This window comes from Dicentrarchus labrax, unplaced genomic scaffold (assembly GCF_905237075.1).
Source record: "Dicentrarchus labrax unplaced genomic scaffold, dlabrax2021, whole genome shotgun sequence".
Classification (NCBI taxonomy): domain Eukaryota; kingdom Metazoa; phylum Chordata; class Actinopteri; family Moronidae; genus Dicentrarchus; species Dicentrarchus labrax.
In genome coordinates, this window is record NW_026136718.1 from 19978189 (window position 1) to 20004827 (window position 26639).

Here is a 26639-nt window from a genome sequence, read left to right on the forward strand (position 1 = left end):
CACTATCAGCGTTATTACTTACAAAGTGAAGGTTTCATTGTATTTGGGAGCCCAGCTGTTGTTCTTCGACTTGGTGGCATACTTCCTCTTCTTGTCGCTGAGGTGAGGGCCGATGATATAGACCTCCACAAATGGCCGGAATATTCCCTGCGTCTGCCACCTCAGGTCATTGGCAGCCACCACTGAGACAGAGATGGAAGGAGAGTGGAGAGGTGTGGATGAGAAAGAGAGAGAGAGAGAGTGAGAGGGAGAGATTCATGTGGAGAAAATGTGTGAAAAGTGAGAAAAAGTGTGAGTGAAGAGAAAATTCAGAACAAGAAAATACTGGCTGTCCCTCAGGCCTCATATCCAGCTCCTTGGTAAGATAGTGAAAGTTGAGAATTGGGATTTAATTTCATTACAAAGGTTTTCTTTGGCACTGGCTTTTATGCCTATCTCATATTATGACATTTATTACTAACTTTAAAGCTCTCACTCATTTATTTATTTATTTTTTTCTGCTAGACTATCCCCAGGACTTCTTAGTGATCATTTATACCCTTATATAGACTGTATACTTCAACAATACACATGTAATATCCATTTAACTAATTATTAGACTGGCTGCTCCAGTGATGACTTAAAGGGTGTGAAGAAGAGTTAACTTTTTTTTCTTCTGTTGATCATTGTTAAAAAGCCACAACAAATTTACCTTAATTCAATGTAAAACAATAAAATGTGAGGGCGGTAGAGTATATTTTTCATAGGCAGTGCATGTTTAGCAAAGTAGGTTGAAATTACTGGTTGAAGTCACAGGATTTCTTCTACTCAACTGTCCTTAAAGAAAAGAATGAGTGAATGTGTTCATCTGCTTTCTCTTCATGAAACGGCTCCTAAAATTATTTAAAGCTGTGTGGTGATTTTAGCTGTTATTAAAGGCTCTTGGCTCATTACAGAATTGTGTTAGCTCTGTTAAAATTAGATTAAAACTGACTCACACATGCTGGATTGAGGCTGGAATTTCTCGCCTTTGTGATTTTGATGGTTTATATTTTTGCACTGTGTTGAAGAATATTTTTTGTTTGTCTCAATCCTACGTTTATGGCTAAACAAGCAAAAAAAATTCAAAATAGCAATCTCAATGATGCTTATTTGTTTACATTTATTTGACGTATGTAAACAGGTTGTTTGCTACATTTCAAACATACAGATCATTTGGCATCCAAGTCAAGATCATCATACTAGCTTTTTCCAGAGCTTTCAACCTTATTACACGATCTTCATCAGTAATTTCTATCTATTTGAAAAGTGTCCTGAGATAACTTCTGTTATGAGTTTGCGCTATACAAATAAAATTGAATTGAAATTGAATTAATTTAAGGACTCCAAAATAACCGAGCAAACTCTGTATGTTTATGAAGGCCATAAGCTATGGTTGAAAGCCAAAAACAAGATCTTTTCCTTTACCTTTCACTGTGACCTTGTGCTCTCCAGTGTTGGGGTGAGTGAAGATCTCAACATGGATGGACACCTCTCCCACAGCATCGTCCACCCCAGAGCCTGACAGGACAGACAGAGGGCGAGGGGGTCATTGTTAGTGTCGTTAAATTTGGAAACATGGACTCTGTGCGCTTCTATCACAGACCAAACACTGACACAAACCACTGTGCCCTCTATTCCAAATCCTCCTCCTCATTTTGAAAGGTTACAGACCAATTCCATTTCAATTTTTTTAGAAACGGCACATTGAAATGGATTTGACTATAAACCTTTGGAATATTGACATGGCAAACATTTCTTTATACTAATCACTGTGTAAAAGGAGGACTTAAAATAAGGTATAGTGGTCTGCTTGTGCATATGTTGTGGTCTGGAAGTGGACAATCAGACAAGGCTGCTATGAGTGGGCATAAGCACTTTAATATAGGTAGTACTGCCAGTCGCTGTAATGCAGTATAACTATAATACATTTACTGATGAACTAAATTGCAAAACACCTCTCCAGTCCAGTGGATAGTTTCGTACTGACCTGAAATAGCTGTATTAATTCCTTCAGTAAGGCATTCTGCATTATCATTAGACACTGACTGAATAGCCTTTGTACAGATTCAACGAACTGAGAGGTAATAATTTGGATCCAGTGAGGACGGTAATTTGTGCCCACTCATAGACGCAAGGTGTCTGTTAGGATGCAGGGTGGTTAGTGAGAGGCAGAGAAGAAGACAGGAGAGAAGCTGGATAAACTGACAGTGTGGTTCCCCCAACATAGATCGGGTCAGGACATGCTCAGATGGATCGAGACAGGTGGACACACCCATTCCTTGGTAAACACTTTTACCCAAGCATGGTAAGAGGAGGGACGAGAAAGAGGAAGGAGCTAACGGAGGGAGAAGCTGTTCAGCCTCTCAGATCTGTCGGTGAAGGATGGCACAACTGATATCCAACTTTCTACATAAAGTGTGTCTGGAGGACTCAAGTTCAAGTCCAGATCCGTATTTTTCGAGTATGTTTTTACTCTGTTACCTAATATTGTCATCATGTTCCTCCGCAGTGTCGTTTTACTATTGCTATTCATACATAGGACTATATTGCATGTCTGTACATCCTGGAAAAGGGTTCTCTCCTCTGTTGATCTTCCTTAGGTTTCTTCCTTTTTCTTTTTCTTCAGGGTTTTTTTTTCTTTCTACAAGACTAAAATTTTACTTGTAATATTCTAACCTAACTAGTAGCAAGTGGTTAAAGTCAAAGGTGTCTTTGCATTTTAACCCCAAACACCAAATAGATTAAAGTCGATCCATCCCCCAATCCAAGATATCTCAGCTCTGGATCTGGACCCAAGTTCAGGTCTTGGGGTCCTTGGCTCCGTTCTTGTGGCTGTAAGATTGTTTTGAGGTAAAGAAGAAAGTGATGGCTCCACTTAGGCTCCAACTCTTGTCTGGGAGGGAGATGGTGGACAAATCTTTCCTCGGTGTCACTGTATGGTTTTGTGCTGCATGTGAACAAGTGGTTGAGATCCACATACAACTCCAGAAGGATACGGTGACAGATGGACATTAATTTTCAATGTTTTAATTAGTGTCTTCACTCTGTCAACGGTATCTTTGTGGCGACGACCAGCAGCCTGCGTGTGTGTGTTTTCAACCATCCGCCCACTAAACAAGGTGTCTGTGGGAGTTAGACGGCAGAGTGTTCCTGGCATGCAGCTTTCTGCATCTCTCCAGGGAGCATTATGGGATTGTTGGTCTCGCTGCCAACAGGACCAAAGAGAGCAGCAGTCATCCATCTGGCCTTGTCTACTCAGTGGAGGACGTCCATAAAAGATGAGAAAGAAACTTTGCTGGCTGGGAGGCAGGAAGATGTTGCCAAGAAAACACAGGCTTTTCTTCTTCAACACAGCAATCAGACGTGCAAATTTAGTACCATATTGCAAATCTTCACCAGAATAGACATTCATTCTAAACTTGTACTGCGATTCTGCCATCACCAGTGCTCACTGAATATTCACAAATGACCCATGGTTATTTCAATTACAAATAATGCAGCTCATAGCCTGCAGTGTGTAAGTAAGTAAGACTTCATAAAAATAAATTCCACTGAGCTTCGTTCAGTCAGCTCTAATCATCTACACTAATACGGTTGGAAAAACTATCCAGTGAAATCTGCTTGGCAGGAAGTTAATTTGCATCCTTGTTATGGTCAAGGACATCCAGCAGCTGGCGGGAAGGCTAAAGACACACTACTTTGTTTTCTATATATACTTCCACTGTGGAAGCAAACACACACCATAACAATTTAAATTTCAGAAGCAAATGAATACCTAAATGTGAAATGTAAATGTGTGCAGAAAACGTCACTTGAGTGCATAATGATTAAATGTTTTACTTTGAAATTTCTGAATTCCATTTAAATGTCCTGAAGGTAAGTTCTGCAATTTCAAAAACTTGATTTAAACACTCTTTTAGGGGTCAGACATAAAGTCCAAGCATCAAAAAACTATATTCAAGTTGCTTAAATTCTTCATTTTCTGGTCTAAAAAAAAAAATCTAACTTTGTATGCAATATATATGCAACTGAAAACCCTGAAATGTTTTCTTTCTGAATTTGTGACACCCCCCCAAAAAAAAAAAAAAAAATCTGGTTTTGGACATTTCAAAGAGGGCAAATCAGACCACACAAATTCAGACAGATGGATTTAAAAGTAGTAGTGTAGTGTTAAATTTCACAATTAGGTGCTGCTTATAAAATTCTAGTAATTATGGTCTTTCTTTGCTTCCATACTTAGGAGCCTTAACCATTTTACATACCACTGTTGTCCATCTGAGGGGATTGTCAGTGGTGCAGCATCAAATGAAGTCAATACACAAACTAAAATAGCTGAATGCATACAGCTGCATCATCCCGTGTGAATGTTTGTGAGCAAGAGTCAGATCTTTTGATACTAATCTAAAGTGACAGAAATCAGACCACCTGACCTGAGGGACTGTTTCTGATTGGCTCAATCTGTGGTGAGGGGATGAGCTGAGCACCCTTTATCATCATTGCTGCAGGGAGGGCCGCGCTGCACGTGGGGGCGAGCTGTGTGCGTATGTCTATCTCTGTCTTTGGTTGTGTGTGACGGTAGAGCAGGCAAGGACAGGGAGCCCTCCCAGACAAAGTAGAGCCAACAGCCATCATCGTCTTCAGAATACTCCTAGTCCTCCTCATCAGCATCTTTCATTTCAAACACAGTGGGAGGGGCGGTAACGTCGGGGAAAAGGATTTCCTCTCTGGTTTTCCTTGCTGGAGACAGACAACGCTCTGATAACATGTTTCTGCTTCAGCAACCTTAAGGACAGTCTAACTCAGTCACATTGGTTTTGCTCAGTCACTCGCTCTTCTTCTCGCCCATGTACACACACACACGCACACACGCTCGCTCGGCCCTCCGGCCTCTGTCAGTGACATCATGCTGGATAAGGATTCCTCCACACTTTAATGCATTTCTATTCTTTTTGTCTGATGTCAGCACATCATGCTTTTAGTGTCTGCTCATACATACAGTCCATGGCGTATGTATTCAGTGCAGTTCCGTACAGACATCAGTGTGTACATTACATGCATGAATGCATAAAGTCTATGCTCTTATTGTTGTGGTGGGCATGTACAGTATGTGTGTGTGCAAAAATGCAGAGATAGAGAGAAAAAGAGAGAGGGAGTATGTTCAGTCTGTGCATTGCATTTGTCTGTTGGGATGAGTTTGAGCAGGCAGGGGAGTTTTGAGGATGCACATGGGGGGAGAGTGAGGGTGGAGGGAGTTGGGCTTTGGTCTGGAGGCTTTCTGGTGGTCCTGGATGTCTCAGGCCCTGAGCCTCAGTGCCACATACCCTTGTCTGGGTAAACATCCTCACTAGTGGTGAACCTCACCCCCTTCCCGCCGAACACTGGCCCACAGATGGGGCAGAGGGAGGGAGTAGACAGAGAAAGGAGAAACACGTTGAAATATGAGGTTTGCAGAGGTTGAATTTAAGAATTACAGAGTAGAAAAACAGACCAACATATATAAGTATTGCATCTAGAGATGGTAGTGATCCTGATAGATAAATTGTTCAGCTCAGTTCTTCTGATCTGCTGTGCAATCCTGCAACATGCAAAGCTCACTGCTGTAAAATGTACTTAGATATGCTCCAAAAAGCACAGGGCATTTTGCTAATTAAATTTTAAACTACCATCCACTCAAATGGCATTTCTACCAGCGGTGCTCAGGGACAGTGTGTCAGAATCAGCGCTTCCACAAAGATGATGGCTGTTATGTAGCCATCTGACGGTAGGATGGAGGCTGAGCAACAGAATCAAAGAGCGAGAGAAAAGAGGGGGTGTGTATTTATTTTTTCATTGCAAATAGCTGTCAGATCATGTAAAGAATAGTCTCTGTGTTTCTGGAGGCTGGCTACCAGGAGACTCAGCATTTCAGAGCAGAGAGAAATATTATTGTGCATCTACATCCTCGACTTCATGCTCTACAAAGCATGTGATATATTTTCAGGATATAGAGCTCAGCGTTTGGGAAACCCTAACATCAACAGAGGAGTGGGAAACACTGAGTGTAATAATGTAACATTAGAAATAAACTTCACACTTGTCAAAGGTAAATACTGTAAACAAAGAGAATCAGAAAGTCTCTCAAAAACAGAGATAGGGAAGAGTGTCACACAGTGAGTAAAGATCATTAGGTTACCTTGTGCGTTCTGTGACTGGACAAAGGTTTTAATGAGTTTGTCTGTAGCCTGCGTGTAGAGGGACAGGGCGTAGTGGAGGGACTGTAGGTCAGGACTCTTCTCCAGGAACGTCTTCTTCAGACCGACACCACCAGCATGGAAATATTGCTAACATACACAAAGGCAGACTTAAGTAGAAGACAGCTGTTAACTCACTTCCTACAGCAAAAGGTTTTTAAAGAAGAAGTTATGGTAGTTTTTGAGTTGATAAAAATTCTAATCTACTAACAACACCCCATTTAAGGCCCTGAATAATCTTGTAACTTGTAACTTCACGTGTTCATACATATACATATGGAAAAAACATGATTCTAAATTACATTTTCTGTAAATTAAATGTATCAATGCATCAACCACAGAGCTGTCAAGGCCACAAAAAAGCACAAAGTCTTATATGTTGGGGTATTATACACCACGCCCTTGTAGATGCCTCTGTTTCTACCTTAATGGTGTCCAGGGCCAGCTCTATCACAGCACACTGCTTAGGTGTGAGCGCTTTGGCCTCCTCACGAACCATGTGCTCCTGAAGATGACAACAACAGAAGCACAGAACAAAATGACCAGTCTGTTGATTAATATGCCCTGTCTCATATTTTGTGAGCAATCAGTCTTGATCTGAAGCACTGATGCCCGGCCAACAGCCTAATGGTGTAAAAACATATTGTACCTTCAGCTTGGACAGCTGTCCCAGCTCCTTGGCTGCGTTAAAGATGAGCTGAGTGCCCTGGAAGAGACAGAAAGATAGGAAGAGAAGACGGATAGAAGAAAGGCAGAGAGAAGGGGGAGTATTGTTATTATCGTGACAATGCAGGGCAGCAGTAAACGGCTTAGTGTCACACAGAGGACAGTGACGTTTCTCACACACACATTCATAAACAGTCACTCTAAGCCGCTTTACAGATGTCAAGGTACTTTCTCCTTCAAGTGTTGTTATCACACTTATCTGTGTTTTATTCATTCCAAAACACTACACTTTCCGCTGCACACACACACACAGAGTGAGACATTTCAGTACAAAGAGAAGGGAAAGTGGCTCAGCTCGGAGTGAGGGCAAGAAAGAAGACGTTCTCGTGCACTCATGAACACACGTGCAGACACACACACACACACACACACACACACACACACACACACACACACACACACACACACACGTAGCAGCTATGCAATTACACTGAAGTGTACGCAGGTGGAAGTCCAGCCTAATTCAATACTCTGGCAAGAGTATATATCACTAAGTGCTGCCCACTGCACCTTCACACCCTATCTCTGATTACAGCTTTAGACATGAAACATGCTTTGTACAAGGCTAGAACTTATTCAAGTTTTAATAATCTAAAGAAACATCACAATAATTTCTTAATGAAACAAAACACATACAAGAGTTTCTGTGCATAAGAGATTCATTATTCATTAGAAATATTACAATAGTGTGCACTCTTGAAACTGTGATGTGTTTATTTATGTGTTTCAGATACTTTAGATTCAGGCAGGCGACCATGGGAGAGTAATGCAGCCACCCTCCACTGCTACGCTATGTTAAACTGACAGAAAATATGATAGACAGTGGTGCCTTTTGTTTCAGGAGCTGCTGTGAGGAAAATAACTACTTTATGGCAAAATTTCTGACCCCAGAAGCAGGCTTTTGCGGCTAAAATACATCATAAAACGCAAGTGCCAACCATTACTTGCTTGCAGCTTTGCTTCATGAAGCTCACCCACTTTGACTTGCATTGCTACTTGCAGCTGAACCACACCTTATTTTATTTTTACTGGGTGAGTTACAGCGACATAGATAGCAATCATGAAACAAAACTGTTGTTTTTTTAAAATCCAAGTGAAATTGGGAGTCGATCGAACTCCTTGACTCCTTGTTTGTGATGCATTTGAGCCGCAAATGTCCACATTTAGATTAGAGTGTATAACCTGTGGTGAGGCTGGGAGTGTAGGCGGCTACTGCTACAGCATTTCACAGCATATAAACAGCACTACAGAGGAATGTTGGGTAAAAACAAAAGTGAAAAATCAATATTTCCACTGCTTTGTTTGACTGGCGAGCTGAGGGAGAGAGACGGAGACACCGAGAAAAGACATAGAGGAGAGAGACAAGACACATTGATCTTAAGGGGTTTAGTCCTTACATCACTGTGAGAAGCACTCTTCAGCCTCCCCTGGAAAGAGAGCATGTGGTTAATACTTCAAGCAGTGGCCAGTCCCTGCAGTCTGACTTCACTCTCATTGGCTACATGAGAATACGCATTTAAAAGTGCATATGTTGCTTTGCAAAATGTAACAAAAAAATAAAATAAAATCAAGATACTTGTCACTGTGAGAGATGTCCCCTCCTTTCAGTTAGCTAATTTGCTTGCCATCCAAAAGCAACAACAGCGATTTTGTGCCTTACCACAAAACAAAGGAAATATGGTTTAACAAATTGCCAGTTGGCAGAGCAAGAACATCATACATGCTGACAGGAGTTAATGGATGCTGACAAAATGTGCTTTGAAATATGCAGGTGACATTTGCTTTCACTGCATAGTGTTCAAATCCATTTTGACAATCTCACATTACTGTGCTATTGTATGGGATGCTATTATAGGACCGCTATATAGGACCCGTGATACTGGGGCCAGGACATTTGTAATTAGTTTGCATGCTATTTACAGCAAAAACAGTGACAGGAAACAAAGAGTATTGTACAGTAAAAATCTAAATGTAACTTGATGACATAAAGAAACAACCTTTCCTCAGAATTACATAAAATATACCCCTTTAATGTATCATAAAGGAATAGTTTGACATTTTGGGAAATATGCTTGTTCGTCGTCTTGCCCAGTGTAAGATGAGGAGATTGATGCTGCTCTAAAACTGTGCGTTAAGTACAGAGCTAGAGCAAGGAGAGGATTAACTTAGCATGCAGAGTGGAAACAGTAAGTCTGGCTTTATTCACAGGTAAGAAAATCTACCAGCACCTCTAAATTTTTTAACTTTGGTGTGAGTCAGGTTAGCTGCCCCCCCGCTTCCAACCTCAGCTAATCAGCTCTTGCTCCATATATAGCCCACAGACACGAGAGTGGTATCAATCTTACTATCTGACTCTGGACAGGAAAGCAAATAAATGTATTTCCTAAAATCTCAAAGCTTTCTTTTCAAAGAAGATAAGATAAAAATCAAGACATCACATAATACATTAAAACTCTATGTGAACTTGGCAAAACAGTGGCACCTTGGACAGAATGACCGAACTGAGTGACTCAGTGGTGATAATACAAAGTTACTTCTGAGTAACATTTTCAGAACAGGAAATTTACTATTTTTTTTCAGTGTGGTCTTTTTTTTTCACTTAAATAAAGGAACTGAATACTTCCTCCACCACTGGTTGCGTTTGATGTTAAACAATAAACAAGTGCCACAGATAACGCCGACCAAGAAACCGACATCAATTCTGTTAATTAGAAAAAAACAATAGCACATCACTTCTGTGCGTCACTACAGTTTCTTGCCTTTGTACTATGAAGTATACCTTAAATCAGAATAGACTATTCTAAAATGTCTTATTTTGAACTAGACGCTTCGTTATGTCCTGTATAAGCTTCTCAGTACATTGAATGCGCCCTTTTTGACCAACATCAGTTCAAACCAATAACGTCTTGTAAGAAAAGCCATTCTGTGCATCACGACCAGTGACATAATACCAGCATTACAATCATCATAGTAACAACAGAACATTAAATCGAACCAGGACAGACCAACATGACAGGTCTGCAAAGACATACAGTACAGTGTTGTACAGTATACTGAGAGAAGACTGCAGTGTTGAAATAGATCAGATGCAAGCAACAAACCCACAGTGGGCGGTGGGGGGTAGGGGGGCAGGACACAGTTCAAACAGGTGGGGACAGTGGGGGGAGGGCAGAGGTTTAGAAAGGAGGGAAAAGGGGTGGTGGGTCAGGACACCAGATACCAAACCACCGTGAGATCAGAGTCACCCCACCAGAGTCTCAGTAAAAGGACACAATGCATGAGAAGAAACAAGGCAACACCAGGCGCAAGAGAGGAGTACCACTTCCTGTTTGAGGAGAGTGTTCAGGAAGAAGAGACAGCAGAAGAGGGGGGCATTGATTGGTGGAGATTGTTGGGGGGTGGGGGGTGGGACCTATCAGAACCAGTCAGGAATGCACCATGCTTCTGTATTCTCAAAAGAGAGACAGTGTTGGAGAGAACAAAAGAGAAGAAGAAGAAGAAGAAGAAGAAGAAGAAGAAGAAGAAGAAGAAGAAGAAGAAGAAGAAGAAAGGAAGAAGAGAACAGAAGAAAAGAAAAGAAGAAATGAAGGAGAGATGGGACAGATCTGAGAGGTGAGGCTGTGAGAAGGGAGAGGGTGTAATGAGGGGTAAAAACAGGGGAAGATCGCAGCCACATATAGCAGAGAACCAACCACCGTGGACGGACAGACAGACACACACGCAGGAGTGCTGTACTTACAATCATCTGTGGAGGGAGAGCGGTGGGAGCGGGATGTAATAGTAATCACAACAACCAGAGAGAAGGGTCAGTCAAGCTGCAAAGAGCCCCACATCAGTCAAAAAAACACAAGTTTGGGCCCCAGGGCTGGAGGGACGTGGACCAATTGATACCTGTCTAAAGCCTGAACTAAGTACAGGTAGGCCAGCCAATAAGTAACTTCACTGCTCCAAAATTTCTTAGAATATAGCAAATAGGGGTTTTTAGCTTTTAATAGCAACTTCAAATGAAAAGGAAATAGCTATTCTAGAGATGATCATGTGGCATTTGCACACATTCAGAGCTCACTATCTTCTTTCTTTTTCTACTTGGATGAACTCAATTGGACAGGAGCAACCTGCAGGCCTGTGGCTACTGAGGCTGAACCAGTAGTGCTGATACTGGCTAGCGCCGTACATGGTAACCAGAGATTAATCATCACCGTTTTAACAGTGATATGAGGCTCTTTAGTTAATAACCAAACACAAATAAGAACACATATATCCAAAACAAAAGAAAACAAGAGGCTGCTTTCCAAAATGTATGATTCTTTTTGGAAGTGGGCCAGATCCTTTGGGCAAAAAAATAATTCTGCCACTCTGTTTTGAGTTACTCATAAATCAGGATTCTCTCCAAATATTTTTTGGCTGACATACTGGAGAGCAGCCATGAGCTGGTGTTAGAATGATATGGTGCACTCCTTTTTTCCTAGTTTTCCCCAGTTTTTAATTTTTAAAGGGTTTCATCTTGATTGTTTGGATGAATGAAGGCACTGGGGGCAATGTTAAATATAATGTGTGTAGGGGTTAAGACGTGGATAGGATGCCATGTAGATGTGGTGCAAAAGCAGTTTGATCTTGTGTTTGTAAGAGGACCATCTTAAATCGCAAAACACACACAAAATGTCTGGCTTTGTATTGCCTTTCCTCATTCTCCACCTCCTCCTCCTCCTTTTTCTTTTGATGCAGCCATGGGAGTTGGAGGTGTGTTTATCTATGAGTGGGTGTATGTGTATTACATGTTTTGTCTACCTTATTGCTGTGGTCATCATCTCTTTATAATTCACACTTACTTAAAATAATCAGTAAGCCTTCCGGAAAACAGATCCTAGTGATGTGTATGTGATATGTCTGTTCTCCTTGCATGTACAGCAGGCAAAGTCAGCAATGAGTGTGTGTATTGTGTGTATTTGTATGGTTGTATGCCTCTGTGTGTGTATTTGTAGGTCTGAGTGCTCTCACCGTTTGGTCTGTGAGCGGCGGCAGAACGATGGTCTTCTCCATGGTGTTCATCACCAGCTTCCACAGCTCCTTCAACACACGTTTCAGCACAGTCTTCTCGCAGATCTTAGCAAACAAAGTCAGGCTGGTAGGAGAGGAAGACAGGAAAACAAGGGGGGGTGGTGGTGGTGGACAATAAGCAGCAGAAGGAGGCAAATGCTGTTTCCCTGAAGAAGAAAACGGAAAAATGGATGGTTGCTCGAACCACCTGCTTGCCTCATGGATGCTTTTCTTAATTTTTGTTATGTTCTTGTTGTATGTATTATAGCAGTTTGACTGTTGAGTAATAATATTAGCTTGACACAATCCATTCATTAAGAAATTCCTCTTAGAAGTAGGGGAATTACATAAATCTGTGTGTGGTCTAACTCCTCCTTGGCTGCAACTTTACACACTGAGACAGAAACAGTGGGACAGTAGGTAAAATAACGAAATGTTCCCAAAGCTGAACCATCTCTTTTTCAGACTCCACTTAAAATGGCAGACTGCCTCACTTGCTGTCCAGGAACTCCATGATGGGCTGCAGGACGTTGTCAGCATCCTGGGCCACGCTGCTGGCATTTCCCACGTTTGAGGTTCCCTTCACCTGAGCCAAGATGTCTCCCATCTGCTTCACATTCTCCTCTATGTGAGGCTGGAAGCTACAGAGAGAAAAGTGGAAGAAGCGCTTAATGAAGTCCGTCTGTCTAAATATACATCACAGTAATGTCAGAGTGTGTTTCTACCTGACAGAAAAGACCCTGCTGAGATCATCCATAACATTGTTGAGCTTAACCTGCAGGTCTTTCAGGATATCGCTGGCCTCCACGCACAGCTGAAGTACATACATGGAAACACACACACACACACACACACACACACACACACACACACACACACACACACACAGAGCTGGTTGGAGTGATTGGGCAGGGGCAGTTATGCAACAAAAATGACACATTTGGATCAAGAAAAGTGTCTGTACTAGGCAACTGCGGCCAAATACTAACATACTTGCACAAAACTAAGCTGGTGAACAATACCGGTTGGGAGTTGGAACAAAAAAAACAGACAGTGACTCACATCTTTTCCACCCATGGCTTCAAACATCTTCTCCAGCTGAACTCTCAGCTGTTGGATGTTGTTGATCAGGATGCAGGGCTGAGGACAGAAAGATGACACATGTCTGTTTAAAACAAAACAAAACAGTGCTCTCTAAAACATTTACAACTGGATCAGCCTTCTTGATGGTGCAGATGTCTCCATCAAGTCTTCGACCACTCACCACTTTCTCCATGGTGACGTAGTTGGCAAACAACTTGGAAATGATATCAGCGTAGGAGAGAAGTACATTGCTGATGGTCTGGAGAGAGAAACATGAAAGAGCAACAGGTCATAAATCGTCAGTTTCAGAATTTAAGAACTATATTGTTACTTGTAATAAAAAAGTACTTTTAAAGACCCATTTGTTGTTTATAAAGTGTGATTTGACTGCAAATTACAATTTTACTACCTTTGCAAATCGCTTCATGTAGTGTCCTACGATCTGCGGATCTGGACACTCTAGCTTCCTGATGATCTCAAAGCTCTGGTTGAGCTGAGAAAACACGTCCACCACCGAGCAGGAGAACAGAGCGTGTTCTGATGTGACCTGGAACTGTAGGGCAGAAACGGTGTGCGAGAAGATTAAAAACTGGGAATACAATAAAGGGAAAAAGGCATACGTAATTATGGATCAGTAGGGGTAGCAGATTGAGAAGCTGGGATTCAAGGGATGCTAGCAAGATGTGACCTCAGGGCATCTAAGAGCACACAGAGGGACCATTAGGTGCTATATTAAACTGGACCTTTGATATCTTTCACCACATGTACAGAGCCTCAGACCCCCTAGAGCCATCCAGCCATCCAGCCAGTTAGACAGCCATCCGGTGACAGGTGGGAGCTCCTGTCTGTCTCCTTCTAATTGGCTGCTGGTTAGCGCCTGGGCTCTAATTGGCTAGAGGTGAGTGTGTAGGTGCTCCTCGGGGGAGTCTGGGTAATGAGGTGAGGACAGCTTTCCTGCAGTCAAAACTCTGGAATAAGGCCATTAATTCACAATATCCTGCTGTCACAGAGTTATCTCCCTCCTTGAGTACATCCACGTCTCATCCACTCTTCTTTAAACTTCCAAAGGGTAGCTTTATATACGACGAAGCACTTTTGACTGAAACATCCTCACACTTTCTGCTTGTCCATGTCTGTGCCGCTGTGTCCATGCGTCTATTGTTAGCTTTGAGGAGTGCAGGAGAGGCTGGGGGAAGTGTGGGAGGCAGAGCAGGAGGGAGGATGAAACTTTGGCTGATAATTTTGAGCGTGACAGAGGAAGTACAAAGGATGGATTACAGTAATTCTGCCTGAACAACAACAGCGACTCAGCGTTTCCAGAGTGAAGGAGAGATAGGGAGAAGAAGGGCTGGAAACTTTTACCCCATCTTTTTTGTCTCTCTCCAAAGCACCGTGCAGAAAGTCCCGAGACACTTCCTCGTTTTCGTCCAGCCACTGAATGACAAATGGCTCAAACCACCTAGGGAGAGCAGAAAATATATATGTATTTATAATAAACTAGAAACCCAAATAATATGAGATGAGGATTTTTATTTCTTTATTTCAATTTTTTGTTCTCAGGATAAATATAGCAAAACATGAGCGAGTTGCTACTCACGCAGGATATTCAGGCACTCTGCTCTTGAAGAAGGGCAGGTCCTTGCAGTACTCGTTGTACAGCCACTTGACCTTGAAGTGCAGGTTCATGTAATCTGCACTCTTGCACAAACGATTTTTTTCATGTTCTGAGAGAAAGAATAAAGCAGACAAGTGCATGTTAGTAAAAAAGACTAAAAAGCTGATTTCTCTGCAGATGTTAAAGCCACGTTCACCTTCAATTACCACAGATCTGTTGACCCCAGTGGCAAACACACATTCTCACAGACTTGCTGAAAATATTGATGGTTTAGTTACATAATCACAAAGTTAAGACCATTAAAAAAAGTGGACCAACTGCATCATTCATTTTGTTACAGGAATCAAGTATTAATCAAACCTAAAAACTGAGTATGACTGTTCAGGCAGACAATTTAAAAAAACAAAAAAAACAAACTTAATTTCTAAAAAACAAAAACTGTGAAAAGGGACATTTAGGGTCAATTTTGTAACCTTTTTTTGAACTAAATCAGATGGAAAATATCCATCTGATACGTGTTAGCTGTGTGCGTGGGTTAACACAAAATCAACCATAACTCAGATCTGTGTATGATGAGTACTATTCTGCACTCGGTGAGCTTCAGTAGATGACACAATCAGTCATCCTCAGTATAAAGGTTAATGGATCAGTGGTGCCATTAAGGCTAATAAACTGCTTCTCCTAATACATTTGACCAATTGACACAAATTTACACATACTTAGTAATAAAAGTCTTACAATACCTTTAGCTGGAGAGGTTTACTGCATGTTAATGTGTAAGTTTGCCTGAGATTGTTCAGTTACAATAAAGTCGAGAAACATTCCTACAGGAGTACAGTTGAATGGCAATTAAAACAACCTCGTCCTCTTACTGTAGTTATAACTATACCAATGAAAACAGTAAAAAAATCAATGAAACTCTCTAAATTCTGAGGTACAGCTGAACTCCTTCATCCTGTTTTGTGTCTGTGTGTATTCGGTCATTAGTGCCAATAGTTGATCATTTATCTTCAGAGTCTTCAGCGCTTTGACAAAGCTCAGTCAGTTCAGAGGCTCAGTATTTCATTGACTTGCACTCACCCTCCATTGCATACTTCATATCCTGAGCAAACAGGTTCCACATCACTTCAGCACTGATTTTACCCACGTTGAGCTCCTGGGGAAATCTTGATGGAGGTGAGAGGGAGAAAGGCTTACTGTATATGCACTTAGGAAGAGAGGATATATGAAACCGCATAATAAGATAAGAGCCTGAAAGTGTACTTTTAGAGGTACTAAGAGAAACTGTGGAGAAGAGATAGAGTAATCAGTGTGAAATTGCAATGTCATTAAAAGGAAATATGATCATTTTAACATATAGGAGGAATACAGACACATACTGGTTTAGGCAGGGAGTGTAGGAGTTCTTGTCCTCCTCAATAATGGAGACGATAAGCGTGATGAGTTTGGACCAAAAATCTAGATTCTTGATGCTGGGTCCCTGCTCCTCCGGAGGGACAGCACCCTGTTTGGCCTGGAAAAACACAACACAATAACATTGTCACACAACTATAGTCACATTAAAACTCTACGCAGACTTTGGTTAGGGGAGTTTAGCCTACTTTTTTACTTTGTTCAGTATCTGAAGAGAAGATCAGCACCTCTGGAAACATCTGTCAACCTGACAGATAAATGTATTCTGCTAAATCACCAAAATGCATAGACCAAACCTCTACTCATATGTTGGATAAGATAACCATCACCACAACAGCAATCTTCAAAAAGAAGTGCAGTAATTTAACCATTTAGTACTCTTAATGTGAATTTTACTAATGTGATTTTTTATTGTCTGAGACAGAGACACTTCATATGGGAGGGAAATCTTTGCTGTGTTGTTAATTCAACAACAGCCCAAACAGCTTTAAACAGACTCAGAATGTCAACTGTCTGGACGACTTCTTTGAAACAGCTTTAGAAAAAAAAAAAGAAACTTATGCAGAGCACCGCAGGGGTTGCAGAGTGAAGAATGATCTTGCAGAGATTTCAACAAAATATAGCAACGTCCCCCAGGATGAAATGTTTTATTCAAAGGGGAAAAAAATGCTTGTTTGAAATTCACGAGGGAGTCTGAATGGGGCTGGCGCTTTAATGAGGACTCAAAGCAAGTTCTAGAAATCCCTGTTGAAATCCAATGCAGGAGTGATGGATGGAAGAGCCTGGCGTACCCAGACTGAGAGGATGATGGGGACACAGACGCACGATGCACAAGCACACACAATAGTGTCACAGTTAATTTCACACAACACTGAGGACAATACAGAAATCATGCTAAGAAGGTACAGTAATAACATTCAAAAATCATTTTGAACCAGTGATCTGATTAGTGAAGGATGATTTATGAGGAAAACTGTTGGCCAAGTTTTAAATGATTAGAGAGTCAACTCTTATAGTGAGTTTGGAGTTGGGTAATTTATCCTACGTGTTCCTCCTGAGAGAGTGAACTAAATTAAAACCAAAGAAAAGTAAAAGTACATCAATCATTCAACATCTATTAAAAAAATTAAACATAAACTTCAATACTCTTTAGCACTGAACATTACAGTGGCAGATTATTGTGGCAATCTGAGCAACAGTTGGCTTTTCCTTTTTTATAGTGTACTATGTAGCAATGTAAACATTTGTTGCTCTTATTTTCTTACACTTGGAATTATCATACTCATAAGACCTTTTGCAATATTGTACTTAATTATGGTCATGCCAATAAAGCCGACTGAAATTTTAAGAGAGAGATAGAGAGAATGAGACATTCACTCACACCTACACAGAAATTCAATAAATTGCTGCTTCTTACCGGATCCGTCTGATACTCGCGGCTGTACAGCTCATGACAGTTATTAAAGATGTACTCGTAGGTGGAGTTGAGACAGGCTTTGACACAATCCTTCACTACCTGACTGGCTCTGGGTGGCGACTGGAGCTCTTGGACCTGAACACACACAGAAGAGAGAGAGAGACAGTTAAACCAGGCGAGTGCACAAGCTGACATTAATTCACCAGATTCAGGAAACTTCAGGATTGTTTTCACGATGATCTTGATTACAAATAAAATCTGGTTCTTGCCTAAAGTTCAAAAACTAGGTTAATTTTAAGATGAATATTTTAAACACCAAATATACAGAATTTTGCTTTTTTTATTAAAAAAATTAAAGTTAATTACATCCTGTATGTGTAACACATTGAACAAAATGGCAATTGAATGGATTGGTGGAGTGGATAAAATACAGAAGAAAACCAAAAAATGCTTTGCTAGACAAAGACGAAGGAAGGGGTGGTACCTTCATTCTGAAGAAGGTGATACTGGTGAGGAGGTCCACTGTGGACTTGAGGTCCTGCAGCCTCTCAGGACTGCTGGCAGGGAAGTTGTTCTACAGTCAGAGGAAAAAAAATAAATACAGTGAGCCACAGCACATGGCATCACATCCATCCTTGTCCAGTGTGTGTTTGTGTCCGTGGGCACGATCAAGCATGGCAACACAATTTCCAACACTTTTTACTGTGTGGGTGTGCAGTGTTTCCTGAATGTGTCTGTGCATGTTTCAGACGAGCTGTCACTCTAATTAACACATCCGCCCGCTTTGTTTTTACTGTTTCTCAGAAAGAAGAACAGCACAGAGAGAAAGATGGAGAAAAAGAGGAGAGGTGGGTTGGTGTCCTACCATGCTGTTCGATCAGACACCATTAGTGGACATCTATGATACAGTTTTCAAATCTAATACATGAGTGCAAACAGTAAGATGGGGAGAAATCTTACTCGGTACATGGACAGGTCAATCCTCAGAGAGTTGTGAAGCTGGTCTAGAAGCTTGACAAATCGTTCTTTCTGTGGGTATTAAAACACACACGGTAACAGATTTTAACATTACCAAACATAAACAGTAATATACAAAGGTTCAGCCATTCAGCACCAGGATAACAAATGATTGCAAAATCAAAAAACAACTATTATTTTCTGTTCTGTTTACAAGATACAACCAAAAACACAATTCAGCTTTTTCCTTTTTTAAGGAAATTATGATGTTTTTTTGACAAGCCTCATTGTTGTACTAAACATAACTGCGGCACCTGTTGCATTTATTGATTCTGCAAAATGTTTCTGCAGTGACTCACTCCAAAGTTAGAAGCGGCAAAGCGGTCAGAGGCAGACACGTTGTTCGTTGCCTGGGTGGTGTGAGCGTAGTAGGCATTGATGTTAGCCAGCAGGGTACTCATCACTGCAGGCACACCTGGGCACATGTACTTAGATGACAGGCAGGCAAAGTGACTGCAAAAGAGGACAGATGTCATAAGCAAACACAGGATAACGTACAGACAGCTTGATGTAAGGGAACTGCCAAGAATGTATGCAAACACTTTTTTCACAATAATGATATTCTGAAGTCAGGCTTTCAGATGATAACATACGTCATGGCCTGGTAGATGGACTCCACTCCATAACGCATGGCGAACTCATCGACTATCTCCTGGGGAGTCTCCTCAAAATAGACCTTCCATGCATCATCCCCTTTGGCATCAGGGATCTTCACCACACCGGTGTTCTGGATATCTGTCACATAGTGGAAGAGGTTCTACAGAGAGGAAAATAGTAAAGTGTTAGAAAGAGCATTGATGGAGACATATAAATAAAAGAGGAAATAGAGAAGAGAAGAAACAAAAAGAAAAATGACAAAACTAGAGACTGTAGGTTCAGAAGTTGTGAAGTGGTAAATTGCTATTAAGAGCTTTGTCATGTTTAGGAATATAGTCTAGCCATGCTGATCAAGTGTGTGTGACCATGACTGTTTATTAATATCAATCATAAATAAATCATCACATAATATGAATGATCAACATGAACATTGCCTCTCTCAGCTATAATAAAAGTTTCTATATGTTTAACTGTACAAAAACAGAGTAGATCAAAACCTACGATCTGATTATCTTTAAACGGCTGTGTTACATGAACAGCCATTAAACTGCATCATGAGGCCAACAAAGGTGCTGTCTTGACTACTCAACCATTAAGTGTTATTCTGCTACAAAACATTCTGAGTTGGCTACATGGTTTATGGCCACTTATGTGCAGCAATAACAGTGGTCATTTGTCTGTTAAGGTTCAGCTAATATGCTCTTTTGAGTAATGGGCCGAGTAATGACTCCATACAAGGCTGTGATTGGTCTACAATCAATCAGCAGAGTTTTCCGCACAGAGCCAGACTAGAAATGTGTCTGATGTCTGGAAGTGGTCTTTATCTTATGAGAGCAACGCAAACTTCACGGAGTATTAACTTAAGTTTCATTTGGAATGGATCCATTCTGGAACTAAACATCAGTCAAGTGAATTAACCTGTTTGGCATGGCTCATTAGGATGACTTTGCACAGAGATACACACAGATGCACAGAGACACACAGAGGTTACTGCTGTAAGTATATATAAGTAAGTGCTATAAACCTAAAGTAAAAGTTGCAATGCGCTAATCAAAAAAGATTCCGACATTGACTAAATATTTTATCTAAATGCTTGTTCTGCCATTAATTTGCAATGTACAAATCCACATATAATAAAGGCTGTAGAGACTAAAAGGCATGGTCAGCATAATGTTGTGCATGTTGTTATGTAGACCAACGGTGGAGTGACTGCATATTGGGCCTATAAGTAAAAACACAGATATAAATGTGAGCTGTAAAATGGCCTAATAGAGTAAAAGTTAGGAGTATTACAATCTGTTTTAGTGTTCTAATGTTTTGGGTGGTCTACATATGTTTGTTTTGCATTTGTTTGTTTGGTAGTTTAAAGCTTTACATGTTAAACATGTTGTTTCTTTTTATTCTGAAAAAACCCATATAGATATAGAGTAGTGGTGGAAGAATCACAATATTATAAGATGTATAAGTGGAGTAAAGGTATAAAATCTTACAAAATGCACATATAAAACAGTGTTTAAGTACAGCTCTTGAATAGATGTATTGTATTGCTTTCTACTTGTTCAAACACACAAACACACTGAGCTTACTTCATGCAAACAGGTGTACTGAACGTGATAGGGGGCGACCGTCTCCTCTCCTTTGATCTCTACATTAATGTGCATGCGGATAGCTCCAGACACAGCTGATTTGTCTGTACGCTTGTCTGTGAAGAGCACAAGACATACAGCAACACAGTTACCCAACTGAAAACATCTTAATCAGAGAAGTTAAGTCACTCATATAATTGCAAAGGTGTAACATGGCAGTAAGAAGCTGTGGCATCAATGCGGTATGACTGACCCAGATTGTACCAGACGTCCATCTCTCCGCTCAGAGTGCGGACCTCGATGATAGTCTGACCGAGGAAGTCATCTGACTCCCGCTTGAACTTCTGCTTCACACGAGACTTAATGTCGTCGTCCTCGTCCCACACTCGCACCTTGATGCGGTCTGAGGAGTTGTGACATTCACTGAACAAACAGAACCGGAGAGTCAGCCACAGCTACCAAATATAGAAGTCACACTGACAGTTGGCCAGGAAGCCCAGATGAATTACTATCATGACTCATTAAAAATCAAAGGTATAAATAAAACAAACAAACAAATCTAAATTAATTTTATTTAATCAACACGAAGCAGATCAGTGCATCAGTGCAACAACTAGAGCTGGAAGGTTTAGTTTATTAACGGAAAATTAATTAAAAATATTGATAATCAATTGTATTTTGCAATTCATCAAGTCATTGTAAATTAAATATCTATATCTAAATATTTATTTTGGCCTAAACAAGCAATTTGGAGACGTCACCTAGGGCTCTAACAAATCACAATTAGCATCTTCTTCTTCATTGGCTAACCAAAAAATTGTTTAACTGGGGGGAAAAAAAATAATATTATAATTATATTATTTTCAGCTTTAACTTGTATGTTTTTATATATTTTCCTAAGAGGTCTTGACTCACAAATTAAATGTCTCCTCCCAGACAGGGTTGAGGTTGCCGTATATGGTTTTGGTCCTCTTTTTGGTCTTTCCCACTTGGACGGTGACATAAGGATCACTGGAACCGGTTTTATCCTTGGCTTGTAGACCCTGGGCACACAACACTGGGAAGGAGGGAAAAAATGGCAGTCTGGTCAGCTACTGCATGTGTGTGTGTGATGCAAACAGATGCCTCTTAAATCATCTGACCTTCTGCTCTACTGCCCCACAAACGCCACCTGTGCTCTCTTCATACAAACGCTAGCTTGTCTCTTTTTATAGACACAAGCACCTGACAGATGCTGTCTCCTCTGACTTTGATTCTGACCAGCACCGTTCAAAGCGCTGTACTGTACTAATCTGACTCCACTCTCACCTGTGATGCTGATCTTGGCTGACCATTTAGAGGTGCCATCGAGCACGCTCTGCTTGATCTGCTTCATGTAGGTGACGTGGGTGGCCTTGACAATGTTGAACACCTCCTGAATGAGTTCGAAGATCTCGGGTTTGTTCCTCTCACGGATCTTCATGCGGTCTTTAAGGACCATGATGATGTTCTGGGTTCGGTCCTCTGCACCATGTTTGGAGCTCTTCTCTGCTGCTCCTGGTTAGCGGGAAAATTAAGATGAGAAACAAAAGGATTACATGTGTAAAAACAAACAGAAGTGGTATCTTTTGATATAGGTTGTCTTATAGTTGCCATACATACTATGATAAGAGACTGCAGAGAAGACACATTTCTACAGGTTATTGGAACATTTGAGGTTTTAATTTAAAATACAAAGCATAGAAGAAGACTGAGTAGGTGATGAAAACTTGGCCGTATTTCATGAATGAGAGGCGGACACATTTGCAGAGCTATAAAATGCTGAGTAAAAGAGAGGTGGATGACAACCAAAGACAAATTGCTTTTAATATCCTCTCAAGAAAACAAGGAAAATAAGAAAGCAGGAGTGAGAGAAGGAGGAGGAGGACTCTCTGCTTGGCATTGACAAATAGAGAGAAGAGGAAATAGACAGACTAGATAGTTTACTGTTATTAATAAAAGAAAGCACTGACACAGCAAGAAGACTAAAACATAAAGTCAGCAGATGATTGTTCAGCTCCTGTCAATATGTTATGCTATATTTCACCATCCTTTCTCACCGAACACTCCGTGAATACAATCTAAGCTTTAGCTCTCATGTATCTCAGAATATCACCAGCTATGAAAAACCAATTTTATGCCCAGAAGTAAATATATAATAACACATTTAAAGTAACAGTTAAGACATTTTGGGAAACCTATTGGCTTTCTTTTCTTTAAGAGCTAGATGAAAAGATCAATATCACTCTTATGTCTCTATTAAAAAATATGAATTTCTTTACCTTTGGACAATGCCAAACTAGCTGTTCACCCTTTTTTTCCAGTCTTTATGCTAAGCTAAACTAACTGTCTCCTGGCTGCAGCCCTGTATTTACCATACAGACATGGGAGTTATTGAGTGTTTGATTGTATTTTTGATCCAGTCTCTAATCAATACTTCAGGGGCTGCAACAGGCTACAGTATTTTACTTACTTTGCAGACAATCAGCATTTAGGAGATCTTGGCACTTCTCGTGGCATTTGACCCCGCACTCGGTACAGCGCATGCCCTGCCGAGCAATACCCCACAGCAGTCCCTCGCACTCGTAGCAGTAAGTGGGCGTGGTGGCTGTCCAAACCTCAAAATTGTGTGGGGTGGTGCAAGAGATGGGATATATGAGGGCCTGGAGGGTCTTCTTGTAGACATGACTCTTCTGCAAGGGCACATGAAAGAGAAGTGAAGGGTCAGCAGAGTTGTGTGTGCACCAGAGTAACCTTTGGTACGATGTGAATTAATACTGTAAATGCGCACTGACCAGTTCTTCGTTATGCAGAGTGCTGGACGTCAGGGCCGATGTGATGCCTGCCTTCCTCGAGTTCTGAACCAAAGACTGAGTGGCCGGAGAGAGGAGGCGTCAGTTTCTCACAACTCCCACCTCAATATCTTATTTCTTTATCAAGACAAATCTCAGTGCAGCCTATGAGGCAATGTGTATTATTACTGTCTGTCTGGCAATGTTCCCCTGAATAGTTACAGCAAAATAGAGGCGACAGCTGCAGAACCTAAGGTACTTCCTCTCATAAGAGTGAGCAATTTGCCGTTGAGACAAGAAAACTGGTATAGCTTCATAACCTAAGTAAGTATTTTGATTGCAAATGGTGTAGGTGTTACTCACCATAGCCTGTGGCAGTGCAGTGAAGGTGGGACGAACAAGGGAGAGATTTAATATTAGAAAAGGGCAAGAATTCAGGGGGGATTTCCATATAGAATTCAAAATGCAAAAGAGATGTTGAGAAATGATGCATTCATTGTGCGTATACTGTAGTCATTGTGATTAAACAACAATGGACATCCACAATAAAAGCATGGGGGAACCTACTGTGTCTTCAGCTAGGACCCCACCCTGTCCGATCAATTACCTGAGACACTCTGACAAGTTGTGAGTGTGTGTGTGTGTGTGTGTGTGCATTGGTGAAAAGCGACAGACAGAGAGAGGAAGAGAAACATCAGTGCACCTGTCTGTGACTGTCTGTTAGTGCATTGTTTCTTAATGAAGACAGTCATCTGGGCTAATTATCTGTGTGTGGTAAAGCTTGGATCTGGTGTGTTAATGGCAGTTAATATAAAGAGACAAACTGCCTTTGGTTCCACTCGCCTCCACAACAGGAAGTATTTTTGCATTAATAGCAAGAGAGATAGTTTGACATTTTGACAAACACCAATGCCTTATTTGCTTTCTTGCAAAGAGTTAGAGAAGATTTAAACCATGCTCGTCTGTCTAAATATGAAGTCAGTTATCTTAGCTCAGACTGAAAACAAGGAAATACATCTATATTGGCTCTGTCACCAACCTACCTGAACAATGAATGCTCACTAACTAGTATGTTATATTCAATTTGTTTAATCTGCACAAAAAACAAAGTATAAAAGTGACAAGTTGCGGTATTACAGGAGTTAGCCTGGTAAGCTATTTTCGGTGCTTCTGGACTTGCAGCTGCTCCATCAATCTTCTCTTCTAACTCTCAGTACAGGGCAAACAAGGATATTTCCATAAATGTCACACTATTCCTTTAAGGTGATCTTTCATTAGTTTTTCTGATATTACGTGTGTCTATCCATATTCTGAGCTTAATGTGTATCTATAACTTTAACAAAATTTGAGCCCTCTGTCATCAAAGAAGAAAAGTAATAATGCAGTCCAGCCAGGCTGTCTAAAACTACAATTATCTCTAAGGAAGGGACTTGTATGAATGAGCTTTCTCCAGAGGATTTATATTCCCTACAGTCTTATCCCTAATGAAGCAGTGTCAGGGAGGCATGGGGATGATGGCAGTGTGGGGTAATGAAAGGTCTGTTATATGACAGCATCTAGCAGGTATCAGTGTCAGTCAGAGGAAACCTCTGGCCTTGCCTGTGGCCCCTTTGCCCTGCAGCTCGCCCTGTCAGGCTGTAATAGCAGGGAAATGTATCGTCTGTTAGCAAAGTGGATGTAAGCGCAGTGGGCTAAAAGACAGAAAGGAAGAGCAGTAAAAAGGAGAAATTATGAAAAGAACAGAACAATGAGGCAGAGAGAATAATATGAGAAAGAACAGCAGAGAATCAGAAGAAAAACAGGAGTAGGTCTAATAGATCAGAGTGCTGACTGCTGAGCTGAGTGATAGATGGACTGGGGAGATGTGAGACACTTAGTCAGGGGAATATAAAGAGATTAGCGCAGAAACTCACCAGATCTCTGACCAGAGGCATAGCTTTCCTCTTCCTGAGGTCTGGCATGCTGTCAATGCTATATAGAGCGCCACCCATCCTGGAGAGAAAACATGCACAGAACACCAGCTATTATTTCAGCTGAAGTTGTTAACTAGAACCTGGACACAACAAATCAATTAGACTATAAATGCATTGAGACATTAAGGCCATTTAGTTGGTAAGTTATAGATTTTCAATAGCCGTAGTAGTAACAGCGCCATGGTTACTTACCCTGCTGATAAAAGCAGAGAGGCTATGCCAACACTTTCTCCTCGGGCCTGAGGAGAAAGAGAGACAGATTAGATTAGAAAGAGAGGAAAGCAGGGAGCCATTTGAGCCGTGGCTGGAAAAATGGGAAGCATAGCATATTATAGTACAGAACATAGTGCTTTTATATTGTTCTTTATACTGAAAACAACAACATTTAGAGATACTGTATGGTGTTCCATAGCAAACAGCACTACTTCACGGTGAGTGTCACTAGTAGCTGTAGCCACAATGACTGTTTCCAGAATTTACAAATGAATAATAAAACAGTGGTGCAAGTGGGAGAAAGAAAGAAAGGGGGGGAGATTAGGATAGTGGTATAGCTGAGTTGTGTCTTTCTGAGTGAGTGTGGTGATTAGTGACATCAGCAGTGGCTTCTCTGTGTTTGAATCATAGTAAAAGTAGATTACAGCCAGATGGCCATCCGTGTAATCATTCTTCTAATTCTATCTGCTCTATTATTGAAAGACATGTTCTTTGTCTGCCTGTCGGTTCAAAGAATGACACACAGCATTGATACTCACGTCACACTTGTGCACAGAAATAGTCATGATTGGTATAAACGCCAGGCTTTGAAAATGACACTTAGCAGGCTTACAGCAACTTCCTATGTGTTGCTTGGCTCCCCATAAATATCTATGAGCCGCACAGGATACATACAATCTACACTGGATTGATTAACACACTACTGGCCACACCCACCTGAGCGTCCGCTCCAGCCATAATCAGAATGGACTACATGCAAATCGCTACGAGGATGGCAAACAACTGAAAAGAAAATAATGAAATGGCAAAACAGTACAAGGGGTAAACAGAAACTATCAAATAAACACAAGACAATATAATCCACAGCAATAACCAACTAATAACTGGGAAAAATGGTGGA

General features: G+C 41.0%; 1 protein-coding gene across 1 annotated transcript in view; it reads right to left on the minus strand.

Annotated features, from left to right (window-relative positions):
- The window catches only part of unc13a (unc-13 homolog A (C. elegans)), a 45447-nt gene that overhangs the window by 3708 nt on the left and 15100 nt on the right, over positions 1-26639 (minus strand). The window contains exons 13-41 of the mRNA XM_051375574.1: positions 25718-25764; positions 25466-25544; positions 23556-23630; positions 23234-23453; positions 22051-22278; positions 21658-21799; positions 20996-21165; positions 20743-20858; positions 19153-19316; positions 18859-19012; positions 18503-18571; positions 18027-18116; positions 17543-17677; positions 16092-16225; positions 15793-15878; positions 14695-14821; positions 14460-14556; positions 13507-13650; positions 13279-13356; positions 13077-13154; positions 12740-12828; positions 12509-12655; positions 11976-12099; positions 6901-6957; positions 6676-6756; positions 6194-6341; positions 5343-5399; positions 1447-1539; positions 23-182 (exon numbers count right to left, since the gene is read on the minus strand). Coding sequence (XP_051231534.1) covers positions 23-182; positions 1447-1539; positions 5343-5399; positions 6194-6341; positions 6676-6756; positions 6901-6957; positions 11976-12099; positions 12509-12655; positions 12740-12828; positions 13077-13154; positions 13279-13356; positions 13507-13650; positions 14460-14556; positions 14695-14821; positions 15793-15878; positions 16092-16225; positions 17543-17677; positions 18027-18116; positions 18503-18571; positions 18859-19012; positions 19153-19316; positions 20743-20858; positions 20996-21165; positions 21658-21799; positions 22051-22278; positions 23234-23453; positions 23556-23630; positions 25466-25544; positions 25718-25764 — 3389 coding nt within the window. The remainder of the gene's footprint in view (positions 1-22; positions 183-1446; positions 1540-5342; positions 5400-6193; positions 6342-6675; positions 6757-6900; positions 6958-11975; positions 12100-12508; positions 12656-12739; positions 12829-13076; positions 13155-13278; positions 13357-13506; positions 13651-14459; positions 14557-14694; positions 14822-15792; positions 15879-16091; positions 16226-17542; positions 17678-18026; positions 18117-18502; positions 18572-18858; positions 19013-19152; positions 19317-20742; positions 20859-20995; positions 21166-21657; positions 21800-22050; positions 22279-23233; positions 23454-23555; positions 23631-25465; positions 25545-25717; positions 25765-26639) is intronic.